Raw genomic sequence first — 25,053 nt, 5'->3', positions numbered from 1 at the left:
CACTACAGGGACTCTATCCCCTTCCACAGTATGTAGGATTTCTGACTGGGCAGGGCCAGCTCGGTTGGCAGATCCCCTCGTGTTGACTAACCACGTGGCTTTTGCTAAATGTGTATCCCAGTGCTTGAATGTTCCACCCCCCATTGCTCTCAGTGTAGTTTTTAACAGTCCATTGTACCGCTCAATTTTCCCAGAGGCTGGTGTGTGATAGGGGATGTGATATACCCACTCAATGCCATGCTCTTTGGCCCAGGTGTCTATGAGGCTATTTCGGAAATGAGTCCCATTGTCTGACTCAATTCTCTCTGGGGCGCCATGTCGCCACAGGACTTGTTTCTCAAGGCCCAGGATAGTGTTCCGGACAGTGGCATGGGGGACAGAATATGTTTCCAGCCAGCCAGTCGTTGTTTCTACCATTGTAAGCACATGGTGCTTGCCTTGGCGGGTCTGTGGGAGTGTGATATAGTCAATTTGCCAGGCCTCCCCATATTTATATTTCAGCCATCGTCCCCCATACCACAGAGGCTTTACCTGCTTCGCTTGCTTTATTGCACAGGTTATCCACGAATGTGACACATGCGCTGCAATCATATCCATGGTCAAGTCCACCCCTCAATCACGAGCCCACCTGTATGTTGCATCTCTCCCTTGATGGCCTGAGGTGTCATGGGCCCACCGAGCTAGAAATAGTTCACCCTTATGCTGCCAGTCCAGATCCACCTCAGCCACTTCAATCTTGGCAGCCTGATCTACCTGTTGGTTGTTTCGATGTTCTTCAGTGGCCCGTCTCTTGGGGACATGAGCATCCACATGCCGTACCTTTACAACCAGGTTCTCTACCCGGGCAGCAATATCTTGCCACAATGCAGCAGCCCAGATGGGTTTGCCAGTTGCTTTGCTTCCACTGCTGCAGCCAGCCCCACAGGGCATTTGCCACCATCCAGGAGTCAGTATAGAGATAGAGCACTGGCCACTTTTCCCGTTCAGCAATGTCTAAGGCCAGCTGGATGGCCTTTACCTCTGCAAACTGGCTCGATTCACCTTCTCCTTCAGCAGTTTCTGCTACTTGTCGTGTAGGACTCCATACAGCAGCCTTCCATCTCCGGTGCTTTCCCACAAGGCGACAGGACCCATCAGTGAACAGGGCATATTGCTTCTCATCTTCTGGCAGTTTGTTATACAGTGGGGCTTCTTCAGCACGTGTCACCTCCTCCTCTGGTGATAATCCAAAATCTTTGCCTTCTGGCCAGTCCATAATCACTTCCAAGATTCCTGGGCGACTGGGGTTTCCTACTCGAGCCTGCTGGGTGATTAGTGCAACCCATTTACTCCACGTAGCATCAGTTGCATGGTGTGTAGAGGGGATGTTTCCTTTGAACATCCAGCCCAGCACTGGCAGTCGGAGTGCCAGGAGCAACTGTGCTTCAGTACCAACCCCTTCTGAAGCAGCTCGAACCCCTTCATATGCTGCCAATATCTCTTTTTCAGTTGGAGTATAGTGGGCTTCGGACCCTCTGTATCCCCGACTCCAAAACCCTAGGGGTCAACCCCGGGTTTCCCCATGTGCTTTCTGCCAGAGGCTCCAGGTAGGGCCATTCTCCCCGGCTGCAGTGTAGAGCACATTTTTTACATCTTGTCCTGCCCGGACTGGCCCAAGGCCTACTGCATGAACTATTTCTCGTTTAATCTGTTCAAAGGCTTGTCATTGCTCAGGGCCCCATTTGAAATCATTCTTTTTCCGGGTCACTTGATAGAGAGGGCTTATGATCAGACTGTAATTTGGAATATGCATTCTCCAAAAACCCACAATGCCCAAGAGAGCTTGTGTTTCCTTTTTGCTAGTTGGTGGAGACATGGCTGCTATTTTGTTGATCACATCCATTGGAATCTGACGATGACCATCTTGCCATTTGATTCCTAAGACCTGGATTTCTCGTGCAGGTCCCTTCACCTTACTTTGTTTTATGGCAACACCAGCTTTCAGAAGGATTTGGACTATTTTCTCTCCTTTCTCAAAAACTTCTTCCGCTGTGTTGCCCCACACAATGATGTCATCAATGTATTGAAGGTGTTCTGGAGCTTCTCCCTGTTCCAGTACAGTCTGAATCAGTCCATGGCAAATGGTAGGACTGTATTTCCAGCCCTGGGGCAGTCGATTCTAGGTGTACTGGACGCCCCTCCATGTGAAAGCAAACTGTGGCCTGCACTCTGCTGCCAGAGGGATTGAGAAGAATGCATTAGCAATATCAATTGTGGCATACCACTTGGCTGCCTTGGACTCCAGTTCGTATTGAAGTTCTAGCATGTCTGGCACAGCAGCACTCAATGGTGGAGTGACTTCATTCAGGCCACGACAGTCTACTGTTAGTCTCCACTCTCCATTAGACTTCCGCACTGGCCATATGGGACTGTTAAAGGGTGAGTGGGTCTTACTGATGACTCCTTGGCTCCTCAGTTGGTGAATGAGTTTATGGATGGGGATCAGAGAGTCTCCGTTGGTGCGATATTGCCGCCGGTGCACTGTTGTGGTGGCGATTGGCACCTGTTGTTCTTTGACCTTCAGCAACCCCACCACAGAAGGGTCCTTTGAGAGACCGGGCAAGGTAGACAGCTGTTCAGTTTCCTCTGTCTCCAAGGCAGCTACACCAAAAGCCCACTTGTAACCTTTTGGGTCCTTGAAATACCCTCTCCTGAGGTAGTCTATGCCAAGGATGCACGGAGCCTCTGGGCCAGTCACAATGGGGTGCTTCTGCCACTCATTGCCAGTTAGGCTCACTTTGGCCTCCAATACAGTTAGCTCTTGGGATCCCCCTGTCACTCCAGCAATGCTGATGGGTTCTGCCCCTATATAGTTTGATGGCATTAAGGTGCACTGTGTGCCGGTGTCCACTAAAGCTTTATACTCCTGTGGGTCAGACGTGCCAGGCCATCGGATCCACACAGTCCAGTAAGCCCGGTTATCCCTTTCCTCCACCCGGCTGGAGGCAGGGCCCCTCTAGTCCTGATCATGGCAGTCACAACTCACTTCCTGTAAATGTGAATCAGGAGTCCCTCTATTACACTTAGAAATAAAATCAGCGCTTCTACTCCTCTGTCTGGGGACCTGCTCGCTGGAAACTGGAGCACCAGCTTTCCTGGAAGAGCCTCCCTGAGTGACTGTTCTTCCTTGCAGTTCATGTACTCGTGCCTGTAGGGTCCAAGTAGGCTTGCCATCCCACCTCATCATGTCCTCTCCGTGGTCACGCAGGTAGAACCATAGGGTGGCCCGTGGTGTGTATCCCCTTCTTTGAGCCAAAGGACGCTTATTCCTAACAGCTGAGACACTGCTCTGTCGAGGTGGGGAGTAGGACAGATCTTCTTTGAGTTGCTGGACCTCTTGGGATAGTTTCTCCACAGCAGAGACAAGTGAGGAAGAGATATTTGTGTCGTAATCCTGAAGTCTATCAATCACCTCTGCCACCGTTAGTGTCTCGTCATCTTTCCAGGACATCACTGCCAATGAGTTTGCACGCGAAGATGGTGCGCTCCGTACAAACTTCCGCCACATGGGTCGTGTGCACTCGGCTTCATCTGGATCTTTGGATGACCGTTGATCGTCCATGTCACCATAAATCACCTGAAACACAGCTAATTCCCTTAGATACTGGATGCCTTTCTCCATAGTTGTCCATTTTCCTGGGCGATATGTAACATCTTCTTTAAAGGGATACCTTTCCTTCACTCCAGACAGGAGTCGCCTCCAGAGGCTGAGGGCTTGTGGTTTTTTTCCAATTGCTTTGTTAACGCCCCCTTCCCCAGAAAGGGATCCCAATTGTTTGGCTTCTTTTCCCTCTAGTTCCAGGCTACTGGCCCCATTATCCCAGCATCGGAGCAGCCAGGTGGCAATGTGCTCACCTGAACAATGGCTATAATCTTTTCGCATATCTCGCAACTCGCTTAAGGACAGGGATCGGGTGGTCTCTATTTCATTTATTACTTCTCCCTCCTCTCCCCGCGATGGCCCTGGTTCTTCATCATCCCGTTCTAAACGAGTTGATGTCCGCTTCCAGTATTTTCGTCTTGTGTATGGGGGCAACTGATACTGGTACGGGTTTATTTTCTGAGCTAGCTCGGGTACTTGTTGTGGGGGTTTGAGTGGCTGCAGTGCCTGTTGTCAGGGCTGGATTGTCTACAGTGCCAGTCACTTTGCATTTCAATCCAGAGACATTCTCTTCCCCCTGGGGGCACTGAATACTGTTGAACAGGGCTCGGTATGCATGGGCCAGACCCCAGCATGTTGCAGTTATCGGTGTCTCTCTGGAGTTCCCAGCATAACAACATACTTCCTCCAAATATTCTACTAGTTTTTTAGGATTCTGCACTTGTTCGGGGGTGAAACTCCAAAATACTGGGGGTGTCCACTGCCCTAGGTATTTGCCCATGCTATCCCACATGCCCTGCCACTCGTAACTATCAAGCCTCGGGGCAGATTTCTGGGTGATATTCTTAAGTTGCTTAGTCAAAACCAAAACAACATGCCCAAAAACTAACAATAAGTGCACCTTAACCACCCAAGGATGTTCAAGATACAAAAACGTTGTTGTAACAAAGGCACAGACATCATAGAACAAAGTTGCAAAGGTACTATTCTGTATTTCCTCCATATAAAATCTCTCAGAGGAGGAGGTATAATTGCTAATTGCCTCAACAAGCTGGTATCCGAAGTACAGTAACGGTTTCAGCAAAAACCCCAAATACCAGATAAAGCTGAAAACGAGTGTTTGTATAACAAATCTTGTAGGCAAAACATTACTAATCACAGCAGAACACAGCAGACTCAACAAACCAACACCGATTTTTAACACCAACTGCAAAAAGGACAACATGGTGCTGTGACCAGCAGCTGTTGTTATCTCCAACCCTTGAGCCCCACATTGGGTGCCAAAAAGACTGTCGTGGTTTAGCGGCAGCTCAGCCCCACACGGTCGCTCGCTCACTCCCCCACCGGTAGATGGGGGAGAGAATCAGAAGGGTAATGCTCGTGGGTTGGGATAAGAACAGTTTAATAATTAAAATTAAAAGAAACAACAGTAGAAATACAAGGTAAAGGAGAACAACGAGAGGCGCAAAGCCCCGGGGGAGGGGGGAAGGGAGGGGAGAGGGGGAACGAACCGCCGAAACAAACCGCACGTGCCGTAGCCGCTCACCGCCCGCCGACCCGACGCCGCGCTGCCACTGCCCCCCCTCAATATATTGGTCATGGTGTCACATGGTACGGAATGAACCTGCCATTGGCCAGTCGGGGTCAGCCGCCCCCACCATGGCCCTGCCCCTCCCACTCCCCCCGCCCCGCGGCAGAGCGCGGGAAGCTGGAAAGGTAGCCGACCCCCACAGTGAGGAGAATTAACCCCTTCTCAGCCAAAACCAGCACACTCCCTCAGATCCCACGGTACTTGAGGCAAAACACAAAGATTCAGTTCTCTTAGCTTAAATGTAATAACAAGGTCTGTAGTATCTTGTACACTGTAAAGAGAAAGGATAGAAGCTTGCCTTAAGTGGATTGATTTGTTTGTGCAGGTCCTCAACGCTGCTTGAAATGTGTATAGAAATTACAGCTTGTTCTTTGTACTTCTTGTGCTTCTTACGACTTCTCCCTTCCTTTTGAAGACAACTGAAGAAGAAGTCTTCAGTAACACAGAAGAGAGTCTGGGTTTCTTGGAGTTCTTGGATTTCCTTGGTGACAAGATCCAGCTGCAGGATTTCCGTGGGTGTGTACCCAGTGCTGTTGGAAAGCCAGACTGAGTTAGGGAAAACTACGTGCTCAGAAGCTCCAACTTTGTTAGAGCCCTGCTTTCAGAGTAGTGCTGTGTCCTCTGAATCCCAGTGCAGGTGGAGAAGCCCAGAATGCTTTTGTCAGCCATCCTGTCTGGGAGCCAGTTGGAGCTTAGGTATCTGCTCATTTTCATTTAAAGGTCTCCTGGTATCTCAATCTGACCCGCAGTATTAGTAAAGAATAATTTTATTTGACTGTGCGAATGTAAGTTTGTCTCCCAATGGTAGGGGTCAGTATTGTTTTAGTTTCTGTGGGGCAGTCTGACCTTCCCGTAGTGCTAAAATATGGATTGTGTTTCTCAGAAGAATGCCAAAGAAGTCCTTTGAGGATCCCTGGTTTAGCTTCATAGCTTTTAACAAGCAAGTATATTCTTCAGCAGAAACATTGTACAGCTTCAGTCAATGCATTTGTTTTTGGAAGATTTAGTGCCCCACTATCACTGATTTCTTAAAAATCACCTTTGATAATATTGATGTGCCAAACTATGTTACTGATCTCTTCTTTCTTCTCTCCACTTTCTCATCTTTGTCCTGCCTAACCGATGGCATGGTATGGATTTGCTCAGGTTCCGGGGAGGCTTGGATGTCACTAGAGGTCAAACGGGCACTGAGTCCGTCTATACAAACTTCCGGGGCAACGAGATCATGTTTCATGTGTCTACAAAGCTTCCCTTCACAGAGGGAGATTCCCAGCAGGTATTGGAAGGGAAACTAAGGAATTCAGCCGTGTGGCTAAGGTATTTGATGAGGGGCTAGTTAGAGGGGAGAATGCCTAACTCTGTAATGTTGGGAATTATGGCTGGGAGTAATGGTAAAAGTAGTGATGAGGGGTTTGGTTGAAACAGATGGGTTGGAGATGCTAGACAGACTGGTGTTTGATGCCCCATCATACTGTTCTCCTATTTTTCACCTGCATTATTATTTTTTTTCCTTTCCAGCTTCAGCGGAAGCGTCACATCGGGAATGACATTGTGGCCATCATCTTCCAGGATGAAAGCACGCCTTTTGTCCCTGATATGATTGCTTCTAATTTCCTACATGCTTATGTGGTAGTTCAGCTCACTCATGGCACCAGTGGGGACACTCTCTACAAGGTAAACAGAGCCAATAGATTTCTCTGTACGGATTTACTGATGTTGATTCTTTAAGTGGAAACCTGTTCCTGGACCTCTAGGAGAGGTACAGGTTCAGCAAGCTGTCATCCTAACAGCTTTGCTTGCTCTGTTAGTAAACTTAATCAATGTTTTCAGTGAAAGGCAATCATTATACCTATTACCAGTAAACCTAGAAATCCAGTAGCTGCTACCAGCTCTCCTTCCCCTTCGCCCACTCTTTGATCTCTGACCAGAACTCTCCTTCTTGCTATGTTGTTCTCTATTGTATAGGTTTGCAAAGGTCCTTTCTGTTTGGTGTGATTGCTGCTCTTTAGCAATTTGTGATCATGTTTGTTGAGTATTCAGATTTTATGAAGACGTTGATATGCTAGACAGGGCTAGGTGGGGCTGAGAGTGATTAAAATTCTGGAACACAAATATTTTACTGAAAGGAGTCCAGGACTGCTTGCTGCCTCTACCTAGCAAATAGAAGGTTAAAGAATGATTTGATCAATTTAAGTATCTACACATGAAACTAGAATGTACTAGAAAATGACTCTTTCAAAGTAGCTGACGAATTTCTGAAGCTTAAAGCTTGGGAATTAAAGCAGGATTAATTCAGATTGAAAATGTTTACATCAAAGAGCACAAGGAGCAATTGATGCCATTCTGGGAGATGTCTTGCTTGCATTATGTAAGTCAGGTAAAATTCATTCACCTGTCTGGCAGCTGTGTCTGTATTGCTCATGCTGCAGAGCACAGTGCTGAGAGCTTGCACTGCCTGAGACTGCAGGTCAGATACGGGTGGTTGGCCTAATCAATGGAATACGAACCAGCTACATCTGCTTTGGGAGAATCCCAAAAATAATGCCCATCTAGCAGGAAAGCGCTACCTGTTTGACCCCTCTAGCTGAAAGAAGCCCTGCTAGAATATGAATTCCCTATCTGCAGCCTTTGGGCACAGCTCTTTCTCTGTCACATGATGCTGTATGATGTCTGTATAATTTTATGTTCAACTTTCAGTCATGCTGACAGAGCAGAAAATATATAGAAGCCTGCATTCTGTGATGGATTTTCCATTGTAGAAACATCTTAATCTAAGCGTTATGTCTGATTGGGTAATGATGAGTCCTTATGCCTTGGAGGTCTAAAAGAACACCAAGATTATTAAAATCAGGACAGCATCCCCATGTCCTCTCCTACCAAAGACCATGCTGGGGGTGGAACAGCCACCTTCCATTGTTCCCTATGCTATGGGCAGCCAGGTCTGTAGTGACATGATAGCCTCATGTTGATCAGGGGCATAGGGTTCCAGTTCTCCTCTTGCTTTCTGTTTTGTAGGGCACAGAAGCTCACTGTTTTTTGGTTTGGGTTTTTTGTTTGTTTGTTTATTTTTTGTTTGTTTTTCTAATGACAAGGGAAAGAGCTGGGGAAGCTTGCCATGTTGTCTTTTCTCGTCCTACTATTGTTTTCATCTTTGCCTGTCTGCAATGGCATTGTTTTTGTCAGTGTAATAGGGTTGCCTGTATCATTTAATGAAAAGAAATAGTACCAGTTAGGACCCTAGGGCCAATGCAGAGTTTTCTGTAAAGGCTTTGCCAAAGGGATTTTAACTCATTCTGCCTTGAGAGCATTCTAGTACTTAAGAGACTACAGTTTGGGAAGATTCCACACACCCCCCCCCCCCCCCTTGTTCCATCTACTTTAGTGCCTAGCGGTTACATTGGAATACTAATGGCATTTGCTTCTTTGAATTGATTTTTGCAGCCAGAAAATTAAAAATGCAAAGCAGGATTTTAACAGGTAGATATCTAATGGGAGGGAGAGGGAGGCCTTCGTAATTAGGGGGCTGGCCTACAATGTGAGAAATCTGAATTAGAGGGCCTCTTTCCTTCTTTCTGTCATTAAACTCATGCTTCTCATTGGCTCTGTGACACTTACACTGGAGTGTTATTTTGAGGCAGTTGCTGTTAAGTTGTTTTGACATTGTTCCCTGGTGCGTGAAATGGCAAATAATGTCATATCCATCTTAGACATCACAAAAAAAAGAAAACCAAACCAGTGAAATATTCTTAAGTGCTGTATGTATCTGGTAAGATGGCTGCATGTAATTATAGGTAAGTGCTGTGAAGGGCCAAGTGACAAAACTGAATTGCGTTAACAATTTTTTTGGCATTGGTATGTCAGGTAGGAGCATGTTAAAAAAAAAAAAAGTATGGATTCCCTTATCTCTTACTGGGAAAGTGCTTTTGTATGCTTACTACATGTGACTCAGGCGACGTCACTGAGATACGCTGCACATGGAGGGGAGTATCTCCACTGAGGATTCTCTGTCAAAAAAAAAAAAAAGGTCAGTACAATCATATTGACAAAGGCTCTTCTAGTAGAGGTAAATCTTGCAGGCTGAATAAAAGCATCTTATTTTTTTGTCCTTAATACACTGGTCATTATTAAAAACATTTATTTAAAATAATTTTTTTAAAAAGTAATTGGTTAAATTGGTTTTTGTTGCTCTGACTGTGTGCACATCTAGCTGACTGAATTTCAGGGAGATAAAACAGCACATCCATTTACTGAGTACAGAAACAGATGGATGCACAGGACAGCATATTAGATCTCTTTTGGATATATAAATGATTCAGGAGGGATCAGATGTACCATAGTAGTTTGAAGGCTTTGATAGTCTCACTTGTGTTTGATACTTATTTTCTTTCTCTCATATTGTTTCAGGTTTCAGTCACAGCCCGAGATGATGTCCCATTCTTTGGGCCCCCTCTGCCAAATCCAGCCATATTTAGAAAGGTTTGTTTCTCTGGTCCAGTGTTAGATGACAGGGAGATATGATACACACCCTTGTGTCTGAGTCAGTATTGTCAGTCTGGCTAGATGACTTTGGAGGTCTAAGAAGTAGTGAGAGAGAGCTTTTTGCCTGTGATATTTTTTACTGTTTGCTATTTATTGGATATGTGATACTTATTACTGTTCTCATCTTAAGTCTACTCTTCATCTTGTCTTGTAGAGTGCAGAGTTTCGTGAATTCCTCCTGGTCAAGCTCATCAATGCCGAGTACAGCTGTTATCGAGCTGAGAAATTTGCTAAATTAGAGGTTGGTCTATTACCTGGTTGCTTCCATTAAAAATTACAAAGCTATGTTACTGCCAGATTAAGAAAATACAGTATAATTTTTTATTTCTAATTTTGTGTTGTTTAAAAAAGATGAAATGTGATTATACTCAGCTATGTGATGATTCCTTTGTATTTCACAACAGGCATGACAGAATATGAACAGGTACATTCTAAAGTAAAGTTCTAATCCTCAAGTAAGAATGCGAATGACGTATACATTTTGCTGGTGGAAATTCTGTATTAGCTGAATCTCAGTAATGTGCTACAGAATGCATGCTGGTATCACTGATTTTGGTTCAAGGTACCAAAATTCTGTTCCAGACTCTGCTGCTTGGCTGATCCAAAAAAACCTACCCTCAATCCAAAAACAAACAAACAAAAAACCAAACCAAAAAAACCTGATGTCCTTTATGACTTGCTTTAGAAAGAGTTTAAAAGGGCTGGGTATTACTGTAATACATTCCATAACTATACAGCTAAAACCACTTCATACTATTTAAATTAATTTTAATGGTGATTTTTTAAAGAAGTATGTGAGGCATTGTAAAAACAGGGAAGAAAGAAAATCCCTCCATCCCCAATAACAGCTGTGTTTTCACTCCCAATGTTGATGCAGGAAAGGACTCGGAGTGCCCTCTTGGAGAGCCTTTTTGAGGAGCTCCAGCTTCGCAGCCGCAGTATGATGGGATTGCCCATAGGGGACAATGACAAGATAGAGAATGGTAGTGGGGGCTTCCTTGAGAATTTCAAGGTGAGCTATAGTGGATTGATTCCTTACCCACTTGCTTACACTTCCCTCAAGCTCATTGTGTGTCCATTCAAGCACTACTGACCCTCCTGATCAGCTGTGCTTAGACTGAGACAGAAAAAAGTCTTACCATCCAGCAGCTTTTCTTTAGAGCATCTTCAACTGTGCTTTACCATATTTCCCCCAAAAAAGACATTTTTCCCCTTCCTGTGCTCCTTTCTACAGAGCTACAGTATGGTCTGAGGTGGAATTCCATACTGTCCCTGAGAAGTCAAACTCTTTATTCTTCATGCTGGTGTCTAGTGTTGGATAGGGTTCCTTCCCATGACTTACAGAAAAAGGAGTGAGTGTTTGCAAGAGAAGTTTTAATTACTACTAGCAAGCAGCTTTCAGTTCCTACAGCAGATCTCTTCCAATTAATTTTCATTGTAACTGAATGAGTTGCAAGAACCACTGCAAGAGAGTTTCTAACATATCTGTGAGTGTACCGGCTAGAAAAACTGTGATTCTTTACTTACCCTCTAAAAGCCAGAGTTAATTTACCTTTTTTCAGTGTAGATGACACTTTTTTTTAATAAATCACAATTGGGTGACAGAACTTACTTTAAAAAGTGATCAAATGATATGAGAAAGCAAAGTTTTTGTGTGAACAGGCCAACTGAGTTTTGAACTGATTATATATAATCTTATATAATTTCCCTACCTACTTCCCCTTTCCCATTTCTGTGGAAAGTGCCTCAACACTTCTTATTATACATAAGTTATCTGTCTGGATAGAGAGACATATTATAAAAAGCATTTCTTCAGATGACCTCCCTCTGCTTTGTATGGTGGGCTGGTTAGAGTCAGTAAGGGCTGTGAAACTAATCCATTCACGTATAGGTTTGGTAGCTATATGCATAGCTTTGGTTAGAACTGGGGTGACTTGGTGAGGTGTATTTTTGCATACAATTGGTCTACCCTGCCTTTGCTGCTAACCAGGAATTTCATACCCATCCGTGTCTTACACTAATTATCCCAAAATGTCTGCTTGTGACTCCTAGCAGATGCTGTGATTTGCATGTCATGTACACAGATGACCTTTATTAAAAGGCTGGAAAAGGCTGAGTAAACTCAGAAAATAACTTTTTCAAATGATGCAGAATTTGATATGGCTGGTTTCCACTTGGAACCAACATGAAAGTTCATGCAAGACTGAACCTTACAGTCTTGAACAGGAGTTTGATTTTTGTGTTTTGTAGCCTGTACTGGGTAGGACTGCTCCAGATGATGCCATCTTATCCGGTATGCTGGGATACTAGTAAGGAATCTCTATTTATTGCAACATGACAAGGGAGGTGAAAGTAGAGAATTGACTTGAGGAAGATTTCTTCCCTGGCAGTGAGCTCCATGACTTAGCTAGGACAAAAAATGGGTGGTATCTAAGATGCTGCCTTCTAGGAGTTAGGATTTCTGTGGTTCTGGTGTTGGTCTGTCACAACATTCCACCCAATCTGTGGTGCTTTTCATGCTGCCCTACCATGTGCATGTCTATATGTGTACCTGTGTTTGTCTGATTCCCTGCCTCCCTTCTGTTCAGCGGGTCATCAGAGGCCGCAGCCAGAGCCTGGATACCATGGGGATATCCATGAGAAAACAACAGCCCGCTACCCTGCCCAGCCGCCCAACTACACCTGGCCTTGCCCTCAGCCAGAGTGTCGCCGAGGGCCCTAAGGCCATTGCTGCGGTAAGGTATTTGGGTGAGCTGTAAGAAAAAAATGGGCATACCTTTGTGACCCACCCATACATTTTATTTCTCTTTCCCTATTAATTTGTCCTCTTGTCCTTCTCTGAATCTTTTTGTTGTATCATCCCATTTCAGAAGTGGTGACAGCATGAGTTGCAGTCTGTTTTGTCTGTGCTTATCTCTGGCCCCAGTTCATCTGTAAACTAGAGCTGAGATTGATGCAGACTGGGAGAAGAAAGCCAAACATGATTCTACATCAGACATCTATTTCTGCTATCCTGGATTAGATCCTGTACATCGCCATACCTTAAAAAAAAAAATGCATGCACTGTAGTTTGACCAGAATGGTACTGTATTGTCATATGGCAAGAGCTGAAAACATAAAGACACTAGATCTGATCCATATTCATCAATTTCACTAATCAGATTCTTTTCTGTAATATAAACAGGTGCACAATGTTTATTCAAGGTGCTGTTTTGCTGTAAATAGAATTTACATGTTGGGAACAAACAGGAAAATTAATAAAGTTTGGGGTGAATAGTTCTAGTCACTATCAAAGCCGTTCTTATTTGATAGAGATACTAAACATACGTGACCAGTGTGAGCATAATAAATCCATGACAAATGCTTCCAGAGAAGGATCCATATTTCTGATACCGGAAATATGGTTACCTTGGCCAAAATGTATCCAACTTATTGTGGTCTCTGCATACAGGTAAGCTACAAAAAACCATCTCTGAATAAGCCAAGAAGGTGCCTTTCAATGTGGAAATTTCTTGGTGATGGTTTACTCAGTTGCATGCATTCTTTATGTCAGCACAACAAAGTCACAGAATAGTAATGACACGGGTTTCCTACCTCCTTCTCTCCTTTAATTTCTAGTTTTTTCTAACTTTTTGATTCTGCCTCTCTTTTTTTCATCATATTGGGATACATCCCTTCCTGAGCCTCTTTCTCTGTAAACTGGCTGTGTATCTTGTTCTGCCTTTGTTTCTATATCTCTCCGTCTCTTTCTCATACCACCTATGTAAGCCCTAGCTTCTCTTTCTCACTGACAGAAAGTACTCGTTCTTGCACTGGTGGAGCTGGGCCATGCTATTGTATTGCAGAGTAAAGGAAAGGATCTGGATCCACATTGCAAACTCTCTCTCCCATGCTTCCAGTTCTCCAGTTTTTCCTGTCTTGTTCTCCTCCCTCCTCTCTGTCACACTTTCCTGTTTTTTCTAGTCTTTTGCCTTACCTGGTAGGAGCCCATCACGTACTCGAGCCAGCCGCTTCCATGGGCGACGGAGCAGTGCCATTGGCATTGAGAACATACGGGAGGAAAAGAGGTATGAGCCATGAAAGATGAGACAGAGAAAAATCCAGGAAGGTATGAGAAAAGGGAGATAGAAAGGCATGTACGAGGACAGAAAGGGAACTGATAGGAATAAGGACTGAAATGGAAATGGTTGGATTGGGAAGAAGAGCCTGATTATCGGCTAATAGAGAAATGGACAAATGACAGAAACAAACAAAATAAAAAAGGATATTTGGAAATGGGGAGAATTAATATTTGAGGAAGAAGGGAGGAGATGACTGGAGGACCATACTAGGATTGCTCTTAAACATTGTGCAGTATGATCCAGGACTAGTGTGTAAGTTAGATGTTCTGAGAAATAATTATAATTAAGGGGTAACATACAGGTTTAAGTAGTGATTTAGCATATTTGACAGAATTATAGCCATTCAAAAGTTGTCTATGGGTCAAGAGAGATTAGTTAACTCAATAAATTTGTCTCAGCCTTAGCTGAGGTACCTCTGTAGAATTAGAGTGTCAAAAGTTACAAAGTGTCAAAATTATACAAAGTTATAAAAGTGTCAAAAGCTCTGCGTCTACTATACAGTTTTCCCAGCTGCAAGAATTCCAGGGAACAGCTTAAAGGCTCAGTGTAAAAGGGGAAAAGCCTTCTTAATGTGGAAACTAGTAATTTTACAACAGGAAGAATTACTACATTTTCCCTTCTTTCCAGTTATTCTTTTGGACCTTTCCTTAATGGGGTGCCTGTGACCTAATCTGAATGAAAATAGAGAACTTTCCTTGAGAAAAGTAAAATCTTCTGAGACAACTTCCCTGTAACAGTCTAAGCCAACACAGTAGCCACAGCTCCTCACTACTTGAAATAGTTTTGTACCTTAGGCAGCTGTACCCCTCAATCCATTACTTTGTGTACAACGTCCTTCACTGTCCCTTGAAAGATCTGTAAAAGTTTTCTACAACAAGGAAAAACCCTGGATTTTTTTTCTGCTGGATTTTTTTTTCTGATAGGAAGGAATTGGTAAGTGGTTGGGTTTATTTAGCTTTCCTTTTGCTTATTTGTATTCTTAGACATGAGGAACAGTACATCAAGCCTTATCTTGTGTTGTGAAAGACTCTTTGGATGATTCTTGAGGGTGCAGATTCACTAGCCACTGGTCTGTTCTAACAGTTCATTGCTACTGAAAAGCAGATGATATACATACTTTCCCTCTCCCACTGTGTCTTTCAACTGCCCAGTCCTGTCCCATTCCTTGTGATAGCTCATGCTTAAGTGGACCCTTCATGGAACTGATTCAGCCTATTAATCTGACAGAAGAAGTGTCAACTTTCTTTTGTTGGATTGTCTGCCAGGTTCTGCTATGAACTGGCTCATGGAGAAGTCTGATGGGTACCATGTCTCATGGAAAGTACACTTAGCAAGAGTGGCGGAGGCTGGAGCAGGCTCTCCATCTGGCAACAGTGAGCTCAACATGTCATGTGTGACTTGACCCTGAACCTGTAGTTTAATGATATGCAGGCTTTGACAGAGCTGCCCCAGTCCATCCCGCTTGTTCATGTGTCATAGAAGTTTCAGGGTTGTTTTAGTTTCAGGATTCTTTTTTGTCAGGATAATTTTCAGTCTCACAAACAGTTGTATTAGCCCAAATGAGGGCATGAGGAACCATGATGTGAGGGGTACAGGTAGGATCAACTGACCAAGAGAGCAGAGGAGGAACTTTGTGAACTCATCACTCAAGCCACAAAAAAACCCCCACCAACAAAAACCTCAGGTTTCCAATCCTTAATTAAACATACCCCACTTCTTGGTTACTAACACAGACAGCTTTCTTCAGAAATATCTTGACAAGTACTAGTAGCAATAAAACTATTGTAACCATCATGAAACAGGGAAATTTGCTGAATCCTTTTTCTTTATGCAAAAAATATATAAGCTCTCTTATCAATCATAAAGCTTCTTAAGACCAATGAAATGGTGAGGGTAGAAGAAAAAGTTAGACTTAAAGAACACTGAAATTAATTTAGGCTTTTATATAAATTCAAAATGAGCTTAAAGTTGGCCATTTCTGATAGATTGCCCTCAACAGGTCACATCTAAGGCATCTGCCCCTTTCAACACTACTGCATTTACTTCCCTTTCATGTGTATATGAGAGATCCAGCTTTATACTGTGGCTTGTAAGGAAGTGTTACAATAGATCTGGCCCTGGGGTATAGCTGGTTTCCCTTTTGTCCCAGCAGAGATACTACAGAGAGGATACAGAAGGTGCTGGACAGTCCAGGAACCTTCTTTGACCTGAAGTCTGATGGATCATCCAGTCCCAGCTCCCCAGAGTTCCCCAGCAGGAAGAGCAAGTGAGTTTAAAATAATTTTAATATTTGAAAGATGCTCACTGTGTCTGGTATTGGCTTAAGTGTGGTGCATGTCTTGCTCTGTTGGAGGCTTTACTGAGATTGTCCACATCAGGCATTGCAGCATCTTAGAAGTTAGATGTCTGGCCGTGGCACAGTATTCATAGCATGTGAGTAAGGAACTCGGCTTTCTTAAACAGCCAGTGAAGAAAGAATGGACTACCTAAAGGTGATTTTTGGCTATATCTTTACTGTAATGTTAGCTTGCATCCAACAGGATACACAAAGCCCTTGCTGTCCAGTTATCCATGCTTACTTATCTATATGTTTCCTCTGTAGTTTGCTCTGGAGTGATTTTGGAGCTTCATGGAGAAGCTTGGACAAGGGTATGTTGGGCTGTACTCAAGTTCTTCCCCTTTTAAGCAGGATTCATGCCGTTGTTCCCAGCCAGCGTGAAGTAGCTTGTCTTCAGGACTCCCAAAGTTTTACAGCAGGGTCTTGTGTTGCATCTATGTTTTGTTGCTAAAGCACATCATACCACACCCAGTGTTCTCCTGCAAAACACTTCATGCAGTAGTCTGCAAAATGATTCTCCAGTTTCTGGTGGTCAAAACCTGGAAAAATGCACTTTCCTGGTAATGCAGCTTTGCTGTTGCTAAGCTGTATTGTGCTGGGGTGTGATCCTATCTAGGATACTTCAGGACTTCATGGAAACCACACATTTACATTTCCAAGACTCCAGAGTAGCCTGTCTCTAAATCCAGGAAGTCAGCTGCCTTCCTGGAACAGCTTGCCACACCTGATTTTTTTAATGAGAACTTGGATGAGACCTCTAGCAAAAAGGGCACTGAGTACTTTGTAGTAGGACATGTCCGTTTCTCAGAACTGGGGCTGCTGTAAGGAAGTTTCAGGAGGTGCCCTAGAGCCAGGCCTGTATGGTTGTAGTTGCTGCAGGTGCCAAGTCTGACAAGAAAGTGCCTTCCTTCTAACTAGACCCAATGCTTGTTAAGAATTACAGACTGGTGACTATCTGCAGTAGTTCAGCGAACCAATTGTATGCATTAGGGCTGCCCAGAATTTTGTCACAGCCAATGTGCAGAGTTCTGGTAAGTATGTTTTTGTGATACTGTCACCGAAATCAGGAATAAAACTCCTTAACACCAATGTAGTATTAAGAAGCAGGCATTCTTTATTACGGTGCCGGATGCACAGGGGATAATTCCTCCTAGTGTGCGTGCTGCAAGTCGCGACAGACATAGCTTATATTGCTCAGTTATATACATATGCATTAGATTTCCTGGAATAGTTATACCTATTCATTCACAGTGTGTTGCAAGATGTGTCAGTTTCCACTGGTGTTCTGACTCTCATCTAGGTGCAGATGTCCTTAGTTCCCTTTATCTTGGTCTCATCTGGCATCTGCTGCTAGGTTGTTTGCATCCCTCCAGGATGTGCTGATCACACTTGCAAAAATTATGTCTTTGAGTCTTGCATGAGGCCCCTTACAACAGTGCTAGGTTTTGCCTTGGGTGTGTGTCCAAAATTTTGGTGGGGAGGAGGGTGGGAGCACAGTTAAGAGTACAGACCACTTAAGATGCTAGCTCTGGCAGCCAAGGACAAGAGAGGATGCAGGATGTGGAACTGCTGATTGGTCAGCAACCCCCATCTTCCAGTATTACCACATTATTCCACCTCCCCTTCCTCATCCTGCCTGGAAACCTGTTAGTGAACTACAAGTTCCTGGCTAGGCACATGTGAGGGACTCTTGCTCTGATTAGGTAGCTGAAGTAAACTTGCATAATGAGCAAGAATTCTGCCTAGTAAGAAAGCATCTCATAGCTTAGCTAGTCCTGGTTACCGTACTGTAGAATGTATGCGTGTCCTGGAAAAAAATGAGGGAGCTTTCTTAACATCTCTTCCTGACTTCTACATTTGATTGCGAGCTTCCCCCATTCTCCACCTGAGGAGTTGAGCCAGCTGAAATGGCTGTTTCAAATTGATATCACATGCTTTCAGAGAACAAACACAGCATGGGATTTCACTAACGATACTTGCATGAATATTGTTTATGCATATAAGGCATGACCTGTATGATTTGGCAGTTTGTTTACTTCTGTCCCCATAATGCTCTCTATGCATCTTTTTCCAGTCACGGACTCAAAACCACTTGTAAGATAACCAGAAGTCTTTTCACAGCTGTGGTGGTTTAGCCCATTCCTGGACAGTTTGTTTACAAGGCGGGATGTGGCATGGAGTTTTGCACAGTTGATGATTAGCCAGAGGTAGAGTTGTGATTTCAGAGTTAGAGACCAGCCCATGTGCAGTCATCCCTTCTGCATCACATCTAGAACAGGGCACCAAGGATACATAATTCTACCATGTAAAGCACAGCATTTTCACCAAGACAGTATGAGGACAGAATTGCAGGAACAGGCCAGGAGTGTAATTCTAACAGTCTGTCTCGGGGACAGTTCTACTGCAATAATCTATTTATTGTTCATTAATTGTGGAACCACAAATCAGGATCATGATATAGGCATATTTCTAATGCAAAAAGAGTTCCAGCTGCTTCTAGAGTAATTTACGCAGCCCATATCAAAAATGTTATCCATGGTAGTATGTCATCAATCCACTCCTGGTTCTTGCCAGGGAGTAGCATCACAGGAAATTTCTCTATCGCAAAAATGTCCAGCATGTTGCTGCTTGTCTTTCATCATTTCAGATTTCAGACTTGAATGATCAAACTCTTCATCTATGTTCTACTAAACCCAACCTGGAAATAAATGCAAAGGGAACACATAAATAATATGTGTTCAAACCAGCACTTACTTCCTGCCCTCGCATGCTGATTTCCAACACACCTTTCTACAGTGATCAGCCTGCAGTCTATGAAACTGCATTTTTCACTTGGGCTACCAGTGTCCTCTCACCCACATGCAGGGACAATTGTCCTTAGTTTTTCTGCTCCGCCATCCATACAGCCTTCCAAATAATGCTTCTTCCCAAGGGACAGACTCAAGGAATGAACCCAGCCTAAGTAACCCGGTAGCGAAACTCCTCAGGATCAGATGGCTTTCTGGGTTGCATCTGAAAAATCAAGCACTGTACTGTGTATGTCCAAATCCTAGGAAAAGTACATGGGTTTTTTGTGTGTGTGTTTTCCCTCCTCAGACACATCTGAGTGGGAACATCAAGCCAATCAGGAGTGGACCGGATGCTACTCAGTCATTGGTTACCTCACTGAAGATACTGACAAGACTTTTGGGGTGAAATGAGAGTCCTGGCTAAGAGGAGCATGAACTTACTTAGAGGACCTCAAGGACTGTGGAGAGACCAAGTGGCACCAAGTAATGCTCCACTGGCAGTTCCTGGGGCAGGAATCCTGGGAAAGGGAGATGGACATATAGCTCCTATTGGAGAATTTTGGTTTTATGCCCTTCCCATTGCCTGATCAGCAGCCACTGAACCAGCCTCTACTAACGACTGGGGAAGGAGGCTACCTTGAGTGCCTCCCCTTCTCTTCCCCTGCCCTCAGATGAGAGACAAGAGAACAGCTTGGCCTACAGAAGGCAAGAGCAGAAGAACATGTTTCCATCTCTGTCTCTAGTGCCTTTGGATGACATAGGTCAGGAAGTGCAGTGCAGAGAATGAGGATGGAGAAACCTGCTGAGGAAGGATGCTGAGAAGGAGATACTGTGTGGAAATCTAGGTCCCAGCTCACTTAAATTAATGTTATTGATTTGCTCTGTCAAGAGAGAAGCATGTTGGCCTTCATTTTCTCCAAAATATATTTCCTAATCTCCTGAGGAAATATCTTTGGCCTATATTGGCCTTATCATTACTGTTCTCCCTGTTGCATGCTGGCATGTGATATGCCTGGGACTTCAGGTTTCATTGCTGCTTGTAGGTCAAGACTGGCCACATTTTGCAGTGTTTCTGAAGGAATAAATATATTTAGTATGTTAAAGGTGTCTTATCTTTCTTGGCTCTCTTAGCTTTTTTGGGTTTCTTAAGAATTTTAAGCACTTTGTCTCTCTCTCATTGGCAGGTCTTTTGTGCAGGTAGTGAGTATTTCACCATAAATGTTATGCTTACATGCACAGTGCACCTTCTACCATGCAAGCGTATCAGCCTCATGGACTGCTCTTTCTCCTAAATGACTGCAAGCAGTGGATCTCAAATTCTAAGCTGCAAGAAGCTGCCCTTAAGGGTTTTTCTTGACAGATACAAAACATGCATCAGACTACCTCAATGTCCATGACATTTGAGAGAGTGGCGGTCAAGTGACACAATACAGTTTACTTTGAATGAACCCTGTGTAATGACCCTGTGGGAGCTAAAAGTCTAGTAGGTTGAACCTAGAGGAGCCAGTCTACTGGCAACTTGGCACATGCAAAATCACCAGGATGGACATCCTGACCTAGGTATGTTCCTATATGTAAGCAGGAGGAGGGTTCTGACCTGTCTGTGTAAGAACTTGGCACTTGATCCTAATAGTTTGGCACTGAGACATCCTAAACTAATGCAGATCTCAGTAATTCATTTCTACCTCCCCATTGCTTCCTTAAACTTTCTTAGTTAACCATTCTGTAATACAGGTTAATGTTTATATGCTTTCCTGACTCCTTCTGTTACAACTGTCCAGAAACACTGCAGTGACAGTTTATAAGCTCTATGACATTTAAAAAAATACGCTTTTATAGTCCCCTGGCATTTCAAATAAGACCAAACACAATAGGCTGAGAGTGGCTGTGGGAATGGGTGGCCTAGGCTGGGTAGTGACTTCCCTTAGTTTAACACCTCGTCATGTTGTGTTTAGGATCCTAAAATCTGTGATCTCCAAAATGAAGGCATCTTGATTTTAATGAATGTCTAGAGGTAAACACTGCTTAAATGCAGGTGGTTTGACTCATTCTGCTTTAAGACACTCCCGTCTGTGACTTAAAATTTCAGTTAGTCTTGTCCTTTCATACAGTTGTTCAGAACAGAAACAAGAAGTTGTGTTTCAACTAAATGAAGTAGCAACTAGAAATTAAGGAATGCAAGCCAATTCACCTAAATTTTGTTCCTATGTGGAAAAAGTTCCTGTGAATGAATAATTTCTTTTTACTGTTTGACTGCTATATAATAAAGCTGCGTCACAAAAAGTGCAAGCCTGTGTGTAACAATAAGCATGATGATGTTGAATACTTGCATTTCACAGAATGCTCAGGAGTCAGGCTTCAGGATACTGTGTGATGCAGCCATTCTCATGTTCTTCATCCAGTGTAAGCAGTTGTTGCAGTGGTTTGAGGGAAAATGAAACATCAAAGGAAGAGGAGAATGACAGGGTGGGTGTATGATCTCTAGCAAACATAATACCTTCCTGATTTTACCAAGTGCATTATTAAAACATGTCTTCTTTGCCCTCCCCAGGAGCTGATGTGCTCTCTTGAGGGCCCTCCAAAACAGGACTCAATGGTTCAGAGTATGTGGCTGGATGACAGTGACTGCACACCCAGTACTTCCAGCTCACCAGGTAAAAAAGAAAGAAAACCATAAAAAATATAACCTTATCCTTCTAGAAGTGTATGTCAGGTTGAGCCACATTTGTTTGGCAAAATCTTTTGTATACTATACTTAAAATTTGAGAAGCATAGGTAGATGATAGGCTCAGAAAAATATGGAGACAAGCTAGCATGCAAACTGTAATGGCGAGAAAATGGGAAGGGGGAGTGTGTTTCAGTAGCATAAATAAATAGTGCTCTAGCTCTACGCACTGCAGAAGAAGTTACAGTAGATAGCAAAGAATGAATGTGTTTATGTGTTTCTGTGGAGAGGATGTATCTCAATGGTTGCTTTTCTGAATGCAGTGCCCCTTTATAAACTAGAGTTTGGATATGGAAATTACAGGAACAATGCTTCCTGAACAAAGCAGTATGCTCCTGAGGAGATGGGTAATCAGGTAGCTAACCTGCACTGAACTTTCTGACTGCTAAGGCTGGTCTCTTAGTGTAATCAACCACTTCAACTTTAATCAAGTACTAAAGGCAGCTTGGATCCATTCATGGTGCAAAGATTATTACAGTCATTATAAGTTTGCTTTAGTCCCATAGTAGGAAGAACTTTTTCAGTATCTGTTGTTGAGGTTGTATCGGCTGCCCCGATCTCAGATCCTCTTTGCAGTTGTGTTTCACTTTGTTAAAACGAACCATTTTGTATTGAAGCGTTTCTTGTTGAACATCAAACAAAAGCTAAAATTATGAAAAATTTAAATCAGTTTCAGTCTGTTTTTGAGAATGAGGCTGAAGGGACCGTATAAAATTTTGGGAAAAGACTAATGATTGAAAAGACTAAGCTTTTGAGATTGGGAAGTCATTAGGAGCAGTGGAAGGCAAAACTCAACATTTGTTGCTAAAAGATTCTGGAATAGGAGCCGGTTGAGATGGTAGGAGATACTAGGGATTATTTGGATAGCAAGAAAGAGAATTGGTTGGAAGGAACAGTGAAACCTTTACAGGAACTGTGTGAAACAGGATTGTTGAAAAAGATTACAAGGATCAGAAAGTGGAGCCAATTTACTCTGAAGAGAGAGTCTCAATCTCTGCAGCAGCCCATCAAGAGTGGCCTTCGGATCCCTGCTTAAAATTGTCTGTATCTTAGCAACAGCAATGAAGATGGCATACTGTGAGATGTTCTGCAGAGATCTCTGTTCTGTGAGATGTTCTGGAACATTTCTCCACTTCTGTAGAACAACTGACAGCATGAGTGCTTGTACACTTAGAGGCACAAGAGAACCCAAGGGGCTGGTACTGAAACTCTGGAAGAACAGGGGAAACAAGTGGAGTTATTGATCATGCAGAGGAAGAAAAGAGCCATGCTGTGTGCTATAATTAGGAAGTGGGGTGCTATATACTGAGCCTGTCTGTCCTGAAGGAGAGACATAAAGGTGTTAAATGTGGTGATATTGAAAAGCAACATGTCAGGAACCTTCATACCAGAAGATAGCTAATGAGCTGCTATTAAGAGGCAGAAGTTGGGAATAAGCTTCTGTAGATCCTTGTGGTGAAGGCTAGGAAGAAAGAGTGCAGTGTCATCAGCTCAGAATAAGAGTGATAAATACTATAAGGCCAGGAGGTCCAAAACCATGAAATTGTGTCTTTTTGAAGGAATCTGGAAATTACATCATAAACGCAACAGCTGCTTTGTGCCTGGTGGTGTGAGGATTTTCACTGTATCACCATAGCATTGTCAGGCTACTGTTTCCACAGGTCGGGGATTATTCTGAGCAGGCCACAGCTCCCCTCAGAAAATATCTGAGCTTTATTCACTCCTGTTGCCTTTGAGGCACTGCACTGAAGCCATGCAGGTGTGAAAGATGGTTCCGTGTCAAAAATGAACAGCTTGTGTTTACTTGTGATGAGAAATACTAATGGAGGCAGAAAATTAGTGTAAATGCAAACTAGTTTGCTTTGCTTGAGTGTTAGAAATTGTCTATTGTCATCAAGAAAAAGATTTCACATTCCTTTTGACCTTGTGGGTAACTGCAGCTCCCCTTGCCCTCCATTTATCCAAGAACACTCTCAGGCACAGACATAGCCTTGAGAAAAGAAGGCTTAGAGGGGATCTCATGAAAATGTACCAGTACTTAAGGGGTAGCTACAAAGACGATGGAGACTCCCTTTTTGCAAGGTGTCACATAGAGAGGATAAGGGCGAATGGACACAAGTTGCTCTTGGGGAGATTCCGATTGGACACAAGAGGATAATTTTTCACAGTGAGGACAGTCGACCATTGGAACAGTCTCCCCAGGGAAGTGGCTGACTTGGCCACGTTGGACACCTTTAAGAGTAGTCTGGACAGTGTGCTGGGCCATCTTGTCTAGACTGTGCTCTTCCTAGAAATGTTGGACTAGATGATCCCTGAGGTCCCCTCCAATCTGTCATTCTGTGATAGTGCAGTGCTGTTTTTAACAGTGCTCTTATGACTCCCCTGCCACAGCCCATAGTTTAATCCAAGTGTGATCTTTCCACAAATCCACTTACGATGCCCATCTACCTGTGTTATGTAAAGCCCAGTAGAAGTGGTGCACTATAAACATTTATTATATTGCCTTGGGTTCTCTCTCCTTTTATCCCTTTACTCACTTGAGCAACATTTTCTTTCCTGCGTCCTTTTTCTTGCCAGAAAATCCCACTGGATCGTAGAGCTGTAGCTGAGCTATGGAAGTTCAGATCCAAGTGCTAGGTTGATAGTACAGGCCCAACTTGCTCTGAGCTCCCAGCTCAGAGGAGAAGCTTGGGGAAAAACTGCTGACTCAATATACTTTCCACTAGAAGAGTGCTAGGTTATTTAGACTAGCTGTTCTCCTTTTGTTATGGATATTAGAAGTAGGGATGCTTTCCAGTGGCCTCTGCTGCTCTTCCTAGATAGTTTCTCTATCTGCTGACTCCTTGTTGTCCCGCAGGTACATACATCATTAATATACATCACTGAGAATAATCATTACAGAGAATGTGATGTGAAGTTCAACATAATTTTTAGGTTTTATACACTCCATTTTCAATGGCAGTGATCTGACACTGTCACTGCAAAACTTTCACTGTGGTTTCTCAGTACCTTGGTGTGGTAAGACAGCTGCATCCTGCAGGAGTGGTGGGGGTTTTTTGCTGTACCATATCTACTCCTATATCTTCAGTGCAGAAATTTTTTAAAAAACCAAAGCAGTATATAAAGGCACACCAATAAACGTGCAGGTGTGTATAGAGATTTATGCCAGGAGAGCTATGGTTAAAAGGGATAGACATAGTGGATACTTTTCTGACTAGTTGATATCAACTCACCCAATCAGGAGACTGTAGAGATGTCTTGAGTGCCATTGCTGATTGCAGTAAGAAAACCTGATGATGTGACAATCCAC

The 25,053-nt window shown here is 43.5% G+C and overlaps 1 protein-coding gene across 33 annotated transcripts in view; it reads left to right on the top strand.

Moving 5' to 3' along the window:
* Nucleotides 1–25,053, top strand: part of LOC104053595 (rap1 GTPase-activating protein 1) — a 94,826-nt gene that overhangs the window by 48,888 nt on the left and 20,885 nt on the right. For 29 of the 33 annotated variants that reach the window (XM_064463807.1, XM_064463883.1, XM_064463799.1 and 26 more), the window contains 11 exons: nt 5,647–5,747; nt 6,378–6,507; nt 6,750–6,905; nt 9,636–9,707; nt 9,925–10,011; nt 10,648–10,782; nt 12,359–12,505; nt 13,734–13,837; nt 16,044–16,157; nt 21,358–21,484; nt 21,570–21,672. In XM_064463807.1, coding sequence (XP_064319877.1) covers nt 5,647–5,747; nt 6,378–6,507; nt 6,750–6,905; nt 9,636–9,707; nt 9,925–10,011; nt 10,648–10,782; nt 12,359–12,505; nt 13,734–13,837; nt 16,044–16,157; nt 21,358–21,484; nt 21,570–21,672 — 1,276 coding nt within the window. Of the gene's footprint in view, nt 1–5,646; nt 5,748–6,377; nt 6,508–6,749; nt 6,906–9,635; nt 9,708–9,924; nt 10,012–10,647; nt 10,783–12,358; nt 12,506–13,733; nt 13,838–16,043; nt 16,158–19,325; nt 20,122–21,357; nt 21,485–21,569; nt 21,673–25,053 lie in introns of those variants that run through there. The other 4 variants (XR_010374980.1, XM_064463976.1, XR_010374985.1 and 1 more) reach the window with 4 other exon arrangements.

This window comes from Phalacrocorax carbo, chromosome 1 (genome assembly GCF_963921805.1).
Source record: "Phalacrocorax carbo chromosome 1, bPhaCar2.1, whole genome shotgun sequence".
NCBI lineage: Eukaryota > Metazoa > Chordata > Aves > Suliformes > Phalacrocoracidae > Phalacrocorax > Phalacrocorax carbo.
The sequence above is the reverse complement of the archived record's forward strand: the minus strand, read 5'-3'. Positions and strand labels throughout refer to the sequence as shown.